This window comes from Bos indicus x Bos taurus, chromosome 3 (assembly GCF_003369695.1).
Source record: "Bos indicus x Bos taurus breed Angus x Brahman F1 hybrid chromosome 3, Bos_hybrid_MaternalHap_v2.0, whole genome shotgun sequence".
NCBI lineage: Eukaryota > Metazoa > Chordata > Mammalia > Artiodactyla > Bovidae > Bos > Bos indicus x Bos taurus.
Genome location: NC_040078.1, coordinates 67,312,682 through 67,325,634, shown reverse-complemented (window position 1 = coordinate 67,325,634; position 12,953 = coordinate 67,312,682). Strand labels below are relative to the sequence as shown.

General features: G+C 41.2%; 1 protein-coding gene across 1 annotated transcript in view; it reads left to right on the top strand.

The window, feature by feature from the left end:
• AK5 (adenylate kinase 5) overlaps positions 1–12,953 on the top strand; it is a 260,480-nt gene that overhangs the window by 178,025 nt on the left and 69,502 nt on the right. Inside the window, exons 9-10 of the mRNA XM_027536848.1 lie at positions 10,189–10,231; positions 12,555–12,599. Coding sequence (XP_027392649.1) covers positions 10,189–10,231; positions 12,555–12,599 — 88 coding nt within the window. The remainder of the gene's footprint in view (positions 1–10,188; positions 10,232–12,554; positions 12,600–12,953) is intronic.

Here is a 12,953-nt window from a genome sequence, read left to right as displayed (position 1 = left end):
CTTACTTCTGCCCTTCTATAATTCCAATTAAATATGTGGTGGTGGTGATTTGGTCGCCAAGTCATGTCCAACTCTTTGTGACCACACAGACTGTAGCCAGCCAGGCTCCTCTGTCCATGGGATGTTCCAGGCAAGAATACCACAGTGGGTTGTCATATCCTCCTCCAGGAGATCTTCCTGATCCAAGGAGTGAACCCACATCTCCTGCACTGGCAGGAAGATTCTTTACTAACTGAGGCACCTTCTGCCTTTCTTTCTGGAGAGTTCTATACATTATATCTTTTATATGACTGTTCTTAAAGAAAAAAAACTGACTTACTGTATTTATCACTTAGAAATCTTTACTTTGCACAGCTCCATCTCAGTCATTGGGGGTACAAAAAAGATAAAAGACGGCCCCCTATCTTCAAGGGGGTTATTATGAAAATGAATCCTGCACATAAAATGATGCAGTTAAAGTTAAACGAGGTCATTCTTGTTAAGTGCTCAGCATTGTGCCCGGCATGTAACAAGTGTTCCAAAAAATGATACCCGCTCTTGTCACTGTTCTTACCATGCACAGATGCTCTGGGTCAAATGACTCATGTACCTGGAGTTTGCTGATAGAGCAGTGACTGGAGAGGGCTCAGGGAGGAGAGGAAATGGAAGGACAGGCAGAATATATCAATTAACAAACTTAGGCAGGACTTCCCTGATGGTCCAGTGGTTAAGACTCCATTCTTCCAATGCAGGGGGCAAGGTTTCGGGGAACTAAGAGCTCACATGCCTCATAGCAGAGTCAAAGAAAAAAAAAACTTAGGGCAAAGGGAAGCCATTTCAGGCTGGGCAAACATAGTAAGCAGGGAGTCAGAGGCCAGATTAAACGAGTCAAGTTCTAGGAAAATTAAGACTCATTTGTCTTATATAGAGTTGCTTGGGCAAAACAACATGAAATTTATCCAAGTTGTAGATACCAGCTATAGATAGCAAGTGCCCCACAGTCTCTCCACATTACTCTCTTCCTGAGCCCTTCCTGGGACTTGTAGACTCTATAGCCTAATGGTTTCAGGTCCAAGGATTGTTTCTAATGAAACGAACACTTCTTTCAACCTGCCTCTTTGATTTCTGTCTCCAGCTGGGAGGTCACCTTCAGCTCCTCTTTGCTCTGTGCTCAGCGATCACTAACTGTGTCCCACTCCTCACCCAACCTTAACCCCTAAAACCTCAAGGAATTGAACACAGACGTTCAGGTGGATTATAACAAAAGTGAGAGAAGTTGAGGCAAGGTCAGAGCTGGACTGTGGGTGTGTGGATGGTCCCTGGAAAGCTGTTGTGTCTGTGTTAGTGATAAACATGAAATGCTTCAGATCACTGAGAAAGCAGGAGGCACATCTGTGACAAGCAGAGGACTCAGAAGGAAGAGGAACCAGGAGGAGTTAGCAAGGAGTCCTTCCAGCCTCCACTTGCTCACCCCATCCAGATCTGCCATCTCCCAGCCTTACGTCCTTTTAACAGAAAGCTGTGTACTGCTCAGTCACTCAGTCTTGTCCAACTGTTTGTGGCTTTGTGGACTGTAGCCTGCCAGGCTCCTCTGCCCATGGAATTTCCCAGGCAAGGATACTAGAGTGGCTTGCCATGCCCTCCTCCAAGGGATCTTCTTGATCCAGGGATCGAACAAGAGTTTCTTGCACTGGCAGGCAGATTCTTCACCACTAGTGCTGCCTGAGAAGCCCCTTTGACAGAAGGATAGTGAGACAAAGGATGATGACCCCGGGCAATATTTTTCTCCTTAGAAAATGCATAAACACACATGCTGCTAAGTTGCCTCTAAGTCGCTTTAGTCGTGTCCGACTCTGTGCGACCCCACAGATGGAAGCCCACCAGGCTCCCCCGTCCCTGGGATTCTCCAGGCAAGAACACTGGAGTGGGTTGCCATTTCCTTTTCCAGTGCATGAAAGTGAAAAGTGAAAGTGAAGTTGCTCAGTCGTGTCCGACTCTTAGCGACCCCATGGACTACAGCCTGCCAGGCTCCTCCATCCATGGGATTTTCCAATCAAGAGTACTGGAGTGGGGTGCCATTGGCATGTTTTATTCTGATAATTAACTTGATTGTCCATTTTGCTGAGACTGTCTCATAACAGTTGTAACCTCATAGCACCGAAATACAGAAGTACTCAAGAGAGACTAGTGTCGCTGTAGTGTCCAATGATTGACTCTAAGCTTTGCCATTCTATTTCTTTTATACAAAGAATCGGAAGACAAAAGTTCAGTTCAGTTCAGTCGCTCAGTCATGTCCGACTCTGCGACCCCATGGACTGCAGCATGCAAGGCCTCCCTGTCTATCACCAACTCCCGGAGCTTACTCAAACTCATGTCCATCGAGTCGGCGATGCCATTCAACCATCTCATCCTCTGTCGTCCCCTTGTCCTCCTGCCTTCAATCTTTCCCAGCATCAGGGTCTTTTCCAAAGAGTCAGTTCTTCGCATTAGGTGGCCAAAATATTGGAGCTTCTGCTTTAACATCAGTCCTTCCGAAGTGATTTCCTTTAGGATGGGTTAGTTGGATCTCCCTGCAGTCCAAGGGACTCTCAAGAGTCTTCTCCAACACCACAGTTCAAAAGCATCAATTATTCGGTGCTCAGTTTTCTTTATAGTCCAACTCTCACAACTGTACATGACTACTGGAAAGACCATAGCCTTGACTAGATGGACCTTTGTTGGCAAAGTAACGTCTCTACTTTTTAATATGCTGTCTAGGTTGGTCATAACTTTTCTTCCAAGGAGTAAGCATCTTTTAATTTCATGGCTGCAGTCACCATCTGCAGTGATTTTGGAGCCCTCAAAAATAAAGTCTGTCACTGTTTCCACTGTTTCCCCATCTATTTGCCATGAAGTGATGGGACCAGATGCCATGATCTTTGTTTTCTGAATGTTGAGTTTTAAGCCAACTTTTTCACTCTCCTCTTTCACTTTCATCAAGAGGCCCTTTAGTTCTTCTTCGCTTCTGCCATAAGGGTGGTGTCATCTGCGTATCTGAAGTTATTGATATTTCTCCCAACAATCTTGATTCCAGCTTGTGCTTCATCCAGCCTGGTGTTTCGCATGATGTACTCTGCATATAAGTTAAATAAGCATGGTGACAATATACAGCCTTGACATACTCCTTTCCCAATTTGAAACCAGTCTGTTGTTCCATGTCCAATTCTAAGTGTTGCTTCTTGACGTGCATACAGATTTCTCAGGAGGCAGCTAAGGTGGTAAGATTTCTCAGAAGGCAGTTAAGGCAGGTAAGACAAAAGTGGTAAAGACCAAATAACTCTCCTTGGTAAGACTCTAGTCAGGTGTGACTTTATGGTCAACAGTCACTTGAAATGAAATCAGGATGAGAACTTGACTCCCTTCTTTGAACAACCAGCCTTGCACAACCCTGGGACCATGTCTGGAGTGTGAAACCAAGACCAAGTGTTTCCTCCATGGTCTTCCAGCAATGACTTGAGTTGGACATATTTTTGAGCTGATGAAAACAGGAACTTATAGAAAAACATCAGGAAAAAGCCTCTTTCTTTAAAATTTCTTATTAGAGACACCAACATTTCAATTTATACCTAGACAAAGAAAATACCATTCGTCCTCAAGAACTAGATCTGTAAACCACTGTTTAAAGTAGTTCATGTAGAGAGACTGCAATTTAGTAAGATGGGAAAAAGGCTAACCTCACATCCCCTATATTTTTCCCTCCTTGTTTACTCAATTATACAAGTACTTCCACAACAAGCAGACCTCTAATTGTGTAGACTTCAGTGAAAGAGAAATGGAACTTGCTGTAAAATAAATTCTTGGGTGCAACTAAATTACATACCACTTCTCATACTTTTTTTTTTAAATTGCACATTATTTTAAATGAAAACATGCTTTAGAAAAGAACTGTAAACACTCAAAGCATTTCTCAAGGACCAGTTTCCCTTCCTCCTGCTGATACAATAAAGCTATGTTCCATTTTCCAGTATTCTCCAGCTGAAGGTCTGAGTTATTTCAAAACTGCATTCACGGTTCTCCCAGTAAAACTTGAGAGTTCCACTTCCAAATCACTTAAGCAGAATCCAGCTTCAGTCCCTCTTTTAGCAAATGAATCTACCTTCGTGCCTATTCATGTGACATGACGAGTGTTCCCTACCCTCGTGTAGTGAAGTCGCTCGATACGCTCTGTCCTCCTCACTTGACACACGGACAAGTCATCACGCTCCTTCTGGGCAGCAGGAGAGGGGCTAAAACATGGGCTGGGGCATCAGGAAACCCCACTGGCTGTAGCCTCCTGCACAGTCCACCTAAGCTTTCTGAGCCTGAGTTTCCCTATCTGAAAAATGGGAAATAGCAAACCTGCGTACCTCCTAGTGTCTTCTAGGGGATCAAATGAGATCACACATGTTAAAAACACCCCAATAGCCACCCAAATAGCAGTTCCAATAACCATTTTAAAAATTGTTCCTGTGAGGTGCTTTGGTTGCTTTTGTTCCTTGAGTGGCATGGAGAAAAATAATCCAAAAAATCTCATTTTCAGGTCCCAAAATGGGGAAACAATATTATTTTGGTTGTTCTTTTTAAATTATTCTTTCTTCCTGTTAAGAGTCTGGTTCTCAGTGAGATGAACCCGTCTGAGAACTCCAGCACATTTTTGTGCCTCAACCCCAGCCTTGCTTCACTGCCGTTGCTTCTTATAAGCAGAGATAGTGTCGTTAGACAAATTTAAATAAAAAATCCTCACATGCTAGCTTTTATGATTTTCCCAGAACGTAGATGATCTACATAGTACTAGTCAAAGTGTGAAAAGGTTAGAAAAGATGCATCCTCATACTGTCTCAGAAACTACAGAATCTCTTTGAAATCCATTTTCTTAGATTAAAAAAAAAAAAAAAAAACTAGATTGGTATCTGTGCTCAGTGCCAGAGAAAGAAAATATTTTTTTCCTTACAATATTTGTGAATTTTGGAGCAAACAATTACTCACTGTGCCATTTTATTGTTATGTAAAACCTCTTTCTCGTAATCCCACTTGAAGCTTGAATCCCACATATTCTTTATGCCATGAAACACACACACTGTTTAAGACAAACAGGAACTAGAAAAACACTCCCCAAATGACCTACTACTTCTCTCTCCTTCCCAGGGGAGGTTTTGTTTTGTGGTCCCCAAAAAGGATTTTTAAAAATCAACATTGGCAGGCTTCCCTAGTGGTTAGAAGAATCCACCTACCAATGCAGGAGACATGGGTTCTATCCCTGATCTGGGAAGGAGCACCAAAGCCCGTGCACCACAGCTACTGAGCCTGTGCTCTGGAGCCCAGAAACTTCAACTACTAAGCCCAAATACCGCAACTACTGAAGCCCAGGCACCCTAGGGCCCATGCTCTGCAACAAGAGAAGCCGCCGCAATGTGAAGCCCACGTACCACAACTAGAGTAGCCTCCACTTGCCACAACTAGAGAGAGAAAAGCCTGCACAAGAAGGAGGAACCAGAACAGCCAAATATATATATAATATATATATACATATAAAAATATTTTAAAAAATAAACACCATCTACTGAAGGAGGGGCAGTAGAGGACCTGATGACATGACCACTCCCACAGTAAGAGGATGCTGATGTAGAATCTAGCTTGGTATCAGGGCACTGAAGTCAGTTCTCAGCCCACCTCTGGGCAGCAATGGAATCTCACGTATTGACACATCCCAGTCTAGAGGTACCACAGTACCTCAGTTGCATCATTCCTATCAGGGTTGCAGCAAGGATCCAGTGAGATCATACCAGTAGAAATGCTGCCAGAGCTGTGAAGCACTGTTTAAGTGACAGCCTCATCTTATGACATGATCTGCTTGTGACAATGCCCTGGTTCCGTAACCAGGAACAGACACCATGCTGCCATCAAAGCATGTTGAAGAACGAACGTAATGCCTTATGACTGGTGAAAATCTGTGAAGCTCTGTTGTTCTATTTTGATCTTGCCAACCAAAAATTCAATGATTCAAGGAACTGGGATGACAAAACATCCATACCTCAAGGTGGAGATGTAGGAGCACCAACCCAAAAGGAAAATATCCACACACACCAGATAGCTGCTCTTCTGACAAAGAATACCAGGATCCATCCAGCCTTGCAGAAGTAGCTTCTTGCCTATACATCCACAGAGGGAAGCAAAGTGGAATGCAGGTTGCTTTTACTCTCCTCCTGCATCTGGCATGACTGGGGAAGAGAGATAGAGACCAAAACACACATGTAGTCCAAATCTAGCTTCCTCATAATGCCATCAGTCCATTCCTGGCATTCTAAATGTGTCACTTCAACAGGATTTCTCACCAGCAATTGCCAACCTATTATCAAATATCTAGCACAAAAAGATGTGGCAACCTGAGTTGGTTTGGGGGGCCAGTGGTTTTGCTGCAGTTCTTCCCACCTTCTCCAGTATTAACTGTATCATTGCAGGCTTTGTCTTGGCTCCATACTCATGAGTGACAAATGGCACTTACATAAATCCGTACCTATATTTGTAGTGTCTCTTTTGTCAATTTGTTCAGTTTTGGTATCCTTCTTCATGCCCCCAAATTCTAGCTTACCTGTAACACGTAACCACGCATTCAGACTTACAGATGACAAAGAGTTGAGTGGATGGAGCAGCAGCAAGGTAAAAGGCTGTAACCCCAAGAGGCACCCACAGGCATCCAGGGCAGAAACAGTGGGTTGTGTTTTCTCCAAGAACACCTCAATCGAGGTGCAGCTACAGTGGAACTGGATATGAACACCTTATCAGCCATTTCTCCTAGGGCTCATTTAACATTTTGCTTATATAAAGCTTTTATATAACCTTATATAATTTACATAACCTTATATAATTGACTTTCTGAAATTAGTGCTTTTACGCAAAACACACCTAGCATTTGAAAAGAAAGAAGCTAAGGCTTAGAGCCTCTGGAGGCTGTATGGCATCTTTTCACCAAAACCAGAAGTGGTTGCCTTTCACTAGTTGTTTCTCATGTGTGTGTGTGTGAGTTCAAATAAATCTTTTCTACAAAAGATTCGCACTGGAATCATGAAGTTTATTGAGCATCACTGGAAAATAACACCCTCCAACCAAACATCCTATTCACCTGGGCTTTTGTGTCAATGAGTGCAAGGCAGCACACTCCTGAGAGAGAGCTTTTGGCAGTTGTATCGATGCCCCCAGACGCCTGTTCACTATCAGTGCACTCATGGAAATGAAGCTGGGGCTCATTTGAGGCATTTGGGCAAACAGCATAGAAGGCTGTGAATAAGTGCTGTGGATATAAACAGGTCAGACTCAAGAGACCACATAGAGGTCAGATAGGCCCTTGTATAACCTGGTGCATTATTTTATGAATTCAGATTAACTCTAAACAAACTCCCAAGGCATGATAGCCAGACACAAGAAATGTCTGATACAATTTGGTATATAAGGTGGGTTTAAGTCTAATAATTCAATAATAATAATAATAAAAGTTGAAGGAGAGGACTCAGGGTCTCCTCTTAGCATTACCTGAATATATTCAATGTCTGTTTGAAAGCAATAATTAGAGTCTGATTAAACAGTCGTTTTCCACCAAAGGCTATTGAGCATCTTTCTGTGTAGCTGTATCTTAGGTAAACGTGTGAACTGTAATTGCTTCAGTTAGGTCCCTGTCTCAAGTTGGCTTCCCTAGATGCAGAGCTTTCCATGAAGATTTTTGTGAGTGTGATATTAGGTGCGCTCTTGGGAGAGAGGAACAGATGCAGGAGAGGGCCGCAAGTGAGGACAGCTGGGTATTAGCTTCAGCTTGATCTCAAGGCGACCACTGGGGAGCAGCTTATACCCGAGTCATCCCAGCTTGAGAGAGGAACCAGACCCCTGCCTGCCCTTAGCTGCAGGGGGATGGTGCAGTTACATGAGCATGAACTCTGGACACAGCCCAGGCTGAAAGCCCAGGCTCTGCTTCTCACTGTGTGACTGTGTGTGTACACGCTCAGTCCCTTAATCATGTCCTACTCTTTTGTAACTCCATAAACTGTAGCCCACCAGGCTCCTCTGTCCATGAGATGTCCCAGGCAAGAATACTGGAGTGGGTTGCATTTCCTTCTCCAGGGCATCTTCCTGACCCAGGGATCGAACCTGAGTCTCCTGCAGTGGCAGGCAGAGTCTTTACTGCTGAGCTACCTGGGAAGCCCTTGGCCAGGTGAGCAACAGGACACTCACAGATCCATGATGGTAGCCAAGCTGATGGGACTAGCCAGGCTATATGGTAGGGGATGTGGTTCTCATCCCAACCCTGGCCTCACTAAGGACATGATGACATGGTCATGAACCCCTCACGTGACCACTAACTATCAATTTCCTCATCTGTAAAATAGGGACAGGGGATGGTAGAAATGGATTATACCATCCCTGTACTTTCAGCTGAAAAATGAAATGATCTCAATAACAGAAGTAGGGGGAGGCTCACTGAGGAATAATGGACTTTTTTTCTATTCATGGAAAGGAGTTCATTAATGTAAATGTGTCCTTGAATAACCACTCCATTGAATCTTCTTCTCTCACCTGGAATAGCTCTGGATACACAGGCAAATCTAAGAAGACAGGCAGTAAAGTTGCCCTGAAGGCATATGTTCTAAAAAAGGATTGCAACGCTCTGTTTTCAGACAAAGTGCTTTTGTGGCAGTTTATCTAAATGGAGCATTAATGCAACCCAGCAACCTCATTTAACTGACTCCTATATCGTAGCAAATTAGAGGCAAGAGGCCAGAGCAAAGCATGAGCCAAAGGTTGTCCCTGAAAAACTATACAATCTCTAGGGAGAATGGTTTGGAAAATCTATCAGCTTATAAATATGTTTATTCTTTGCACAGCCCCCTCTCTGGGAATTTATCCTACAAGTATGTACATATGAAATGCCATTTATGTGAGTTTATTATTTGTTCTACTTTTTGAAAAATAGTCCAAGATTGCAAGTAACTCAGTGGTCCATCAATAAAGAACTAGTTAGAAATAATAACAACTATGGTACCTTCCATACAGTAGAACACTGTGTAACCAAGAACATCTGTACTGGTACAGAAACTTCTCTAGAATATATTGATAAGTGAGAAAGCAAAGGGAAGAATAGTGTTATCATAGATTAGCATGTGTTTTATAAACATATGTGCACATGTAATGTTTGCTTCTTTCTGTGTAGTGGAGGGGATAATATTCTATACTTACACTCAAGTGTATCCATAGATATCTGGAAATCAACTTTTGTGTGTATGGAAAGATAAAAAAAAAAAAAAAAAAACCCTGTGAGTGGTTACCTACAAGCAATGAGGAAGTGAGAAAATGGGGTGTATGGAGACACAGGTAGGAGTGAGGAATCTCACCAGTACCTCTTTTAAAACTAATTTTTATTGGAGTATAGTTACTTTAAATTGTTGTGTTAGTTTCTACTGTACAGCAAAATGAATCAGCCATACATATACACATATCCCCTCCCTTTTGGACTTCCTTCTCATTCAGGTCACCAGTCATTAATCACCAGTGCAATTTTACAAATTTTCTTTCTGGATTTTTCCCCAAACATCATGTATTTTTCTATAAGGAGAATGGAGTAACTGTTTGATTAAAAATGAAAATGAAAATTTTAAAGGGAGGCAATCAAATCTGGTCATTCCAACTTCCTTTATTTCATGCTTTCGTTCCGGGATTAGCAAAGTATGGCTGGTGGCTAAATAGTGAGACCACATGGCTCCCAATGCTGAAAATGTTTACTCTCTGGTGCTTTCTAGAAAGTTTGCTAAGTCTAGCTGTAAATCATGGAGTTATTTGTGAAGCAGCTGTGACTCCACCTATCAGTGAGCTTCAAGTCCTTAAGGGTTTTGTCTTCTTTACATCAGCTTTTCTGACCACAGGTAGTTATGCACGAAGGAAAAGAAGGCATGATATTGTACCAGTTACAAGGAGCATTAACTCTGGACACAAACAGCCCAGGTTGAAGCCCAGGCTTTGTTCCTCGCTATGTGACTGTGAGCAGCTAACTTCTTGATATAAGTATGGTTTTCATCTGTAAAAGGTGGGCAGTTATGGTACCTCTTTCACAGAGCCGTTTGGAAGGTTAAGTATATTCATCTCGGCAAGAAGTTTAGCACAATGCTTGTTGGTATTATCATCTAATATTTTGATTTTTTTAATAAACAGGGTGATGACCAGTTAAATGTGTTTGGAGAAGACACCATGGGAGGTGAGTTTCCTTTACTGATCAGACTAAAGTTGTCATTTTAGTAGCTCTGAGCATATCTTTTTTATTAAACACCACTAAGAGATAATAACCTACCAAGAGCATGTACTTTTTTCCCTCAGCCAGGGATCATGATTATGATTGGAATTCTGGATTTCTCCCCTCTTGGTCCATGTAAAGAACCAAAGTGATGCCTTACTAAGTGATATATTTCCTCACCTCCCAGAGGACATGAGCCCCAAGATGCTCAGTGAAGAGAGGATGCTCAAAGAGTTCATGCTCTTTGTAACTGGTAAAAATGTTTGAAAAACACAACACCCAATCCTCTTTGGAAGATTCACATATATAAGAGCACAGCAAGGCTCCCACATGTCCTGCAGGAAAGAGAACTGGCTAACTTTAATTCAACATTCTTCAAATTTTATTAGAAGAATGTCTAATAAAAGTCCTTTTTTAGACTTTTAAGTCTAAAAAGTGAAAGTGAAAGTCCTTTTCCTGCATAATGTTGCTCCTCTGTAGTGTGCCATTGGGATACAACCTAAGAATCACCCAAATTATACTACTTCATAATTTTGTCACATTAAAAGTCTTGCCAAAACTAAAAACAAAAAACCGTTATTAGCTCCACATGTAACTGGAAATAGAAAATAACATAAATTTGACTTTGTCCAAAGAAGATAACGTTTATGATTGCTCTAGGAAAATTACCTTCTAACATTTCTACTCTGTAATAAATGTTGTTATAATTATGGTCCATGGAAATATATTTACATTGACTGTGAGCACATACAAGTAAGTGAATTGGCTTTCTAAACAACCCCAGCTCTAATCTTGCTGATCCATGAGCATGAGGAGGTAGATAGAGTGTCATTTGATGATAATGGCAAGAGCAGTATGTGAAGATTGCAGTCATCCAATGACATCATGGTGATTCATGGGAAAAAGGCACTTAAACATAAGCCAAGTGCAAATAATCAACTCAGTCCCAACTGGAGAGGGATTGACTGATTGCTGAATAAAGTCTCCTTTTTTCCTGGTTACAGAATTAACACACATTCATGTGGAAAATTTTTTAAGGTAGAAAATAAGAGCCATCTAAAACCTTATGACCTCTAAATCAGCACAGTTAACATTCTGGTTTATTTTTATTCCAGTGTATTGTCTATATACCTACTTTTACATAGCTGAGAATACATGTGTATATACAAACATTATCTCCAATATTTTGTGCTTATCATAACATAAGCATGTTCCCGTGTCATTAAAAACTTCATATAAACTTAATTTGTAATGATCACATTATCTGAATGTATCATCATTGTTTGTTAAAACCGGACTAACATAAAACCATACTACTAATAGTAATAATAATAGCAACCACTGTCCTACATTATAAATAGATTAAAAGTTGCTCAACTCCATAACAGTAAACTAAAAAAAAAGTAAACTGAAAGTCTGAAGAGCTTGAAATGACTATTTGGCCCAACATGTTGAGAGCATTATTCTATCTGCCTTAATGAAAGTGAAAGTGAATGTCACTCAGTCGTGTCCAACTCTTTGCAAACCCATGGACTACACAGTCCAGAATACTGGAGTGGGTAGCCATTCTCTTCTCCAAGGAATCTTCCCAACTCAGGGATCGAACCCAGGTCTCCCACATTGCCTTAATGGAAGGCTCCAGATAATATAGAATTTTCCCATCACCATGGGCTATTCTGTAAAAAGAATGAAGCGTCTGTTTAATTTAAAAAAAAAAAAAAAAGCCCTTTAGTGTGAAAAACAAATGGTTGCAAAGACCCCCAAGTTCACCTTTTGCTTCTATTTCCAGCTCTTTCTCCCTTGTCTTCTTCCTCTTCTACCCTGAACTCAATTCTTCACGCACCACTCTCTCCCCCTCCCACCTGCCCCCTCTCTACCTCTGTCTCTCTCTGGTGAAGTTGGGCCTTTCACTCACTCAACAGTGGATTCCTGCTGAAATGTAGCATTGTGTATATAAATAAACACCTCCTGACACCACATGACAACTGGAAATCTTTTAGGGCTCCACAGACTCTATAGAGTTTTGCACTTTGCCAAAAATCCCTAATCATTTCTTTGTCTTAAAGCAGTGGCTCCCAAGATTGAGTTCTCACTCACCACCTTTGTAATTTTTGTTTCATCTCTATGCTCTATTCTATATGTATTATATATACAGACAGATAGATAGATAATACTGTATACTGTAATACAGAATAGAATATTATATAATACTACACTATACATTATAAAACCAGGGTTTCAATACAGTTTTTCTTGCTGTATAACTTAAATTATTCTTATTTTAAAGGTTTCATGGAAGACTTGAAAAAGTGTAAAATTATTTTCATGATTGGTGAGTAACAGCTCTCAAATTTTCAATTGTAACTTCTGATTATAACAATGTGGTACAGAAGGAAGACTATTCATTTCTCAACCGTTTTTGAAGACCTGCACCTTTTTTAGTCAAGATTATACCCCTGAGGATTCCATATTTTTCCTCTCATTTATACAGTTTTATATTGCTCTGGCTTTGTGTCTTTTCAGCGGAGACAAAGCAGGAGTCTAAGGAATGGCAAACTCCTGAATTTAGTTCTATGATAATAAAATATATTATAATCCCATGGGTAAGAGGATGCTGTCTGTTAAAATCTAACACCTTTCCTGTTTGAACAATGACCTGTTCCTCCCTGAACTATATACATCAGTG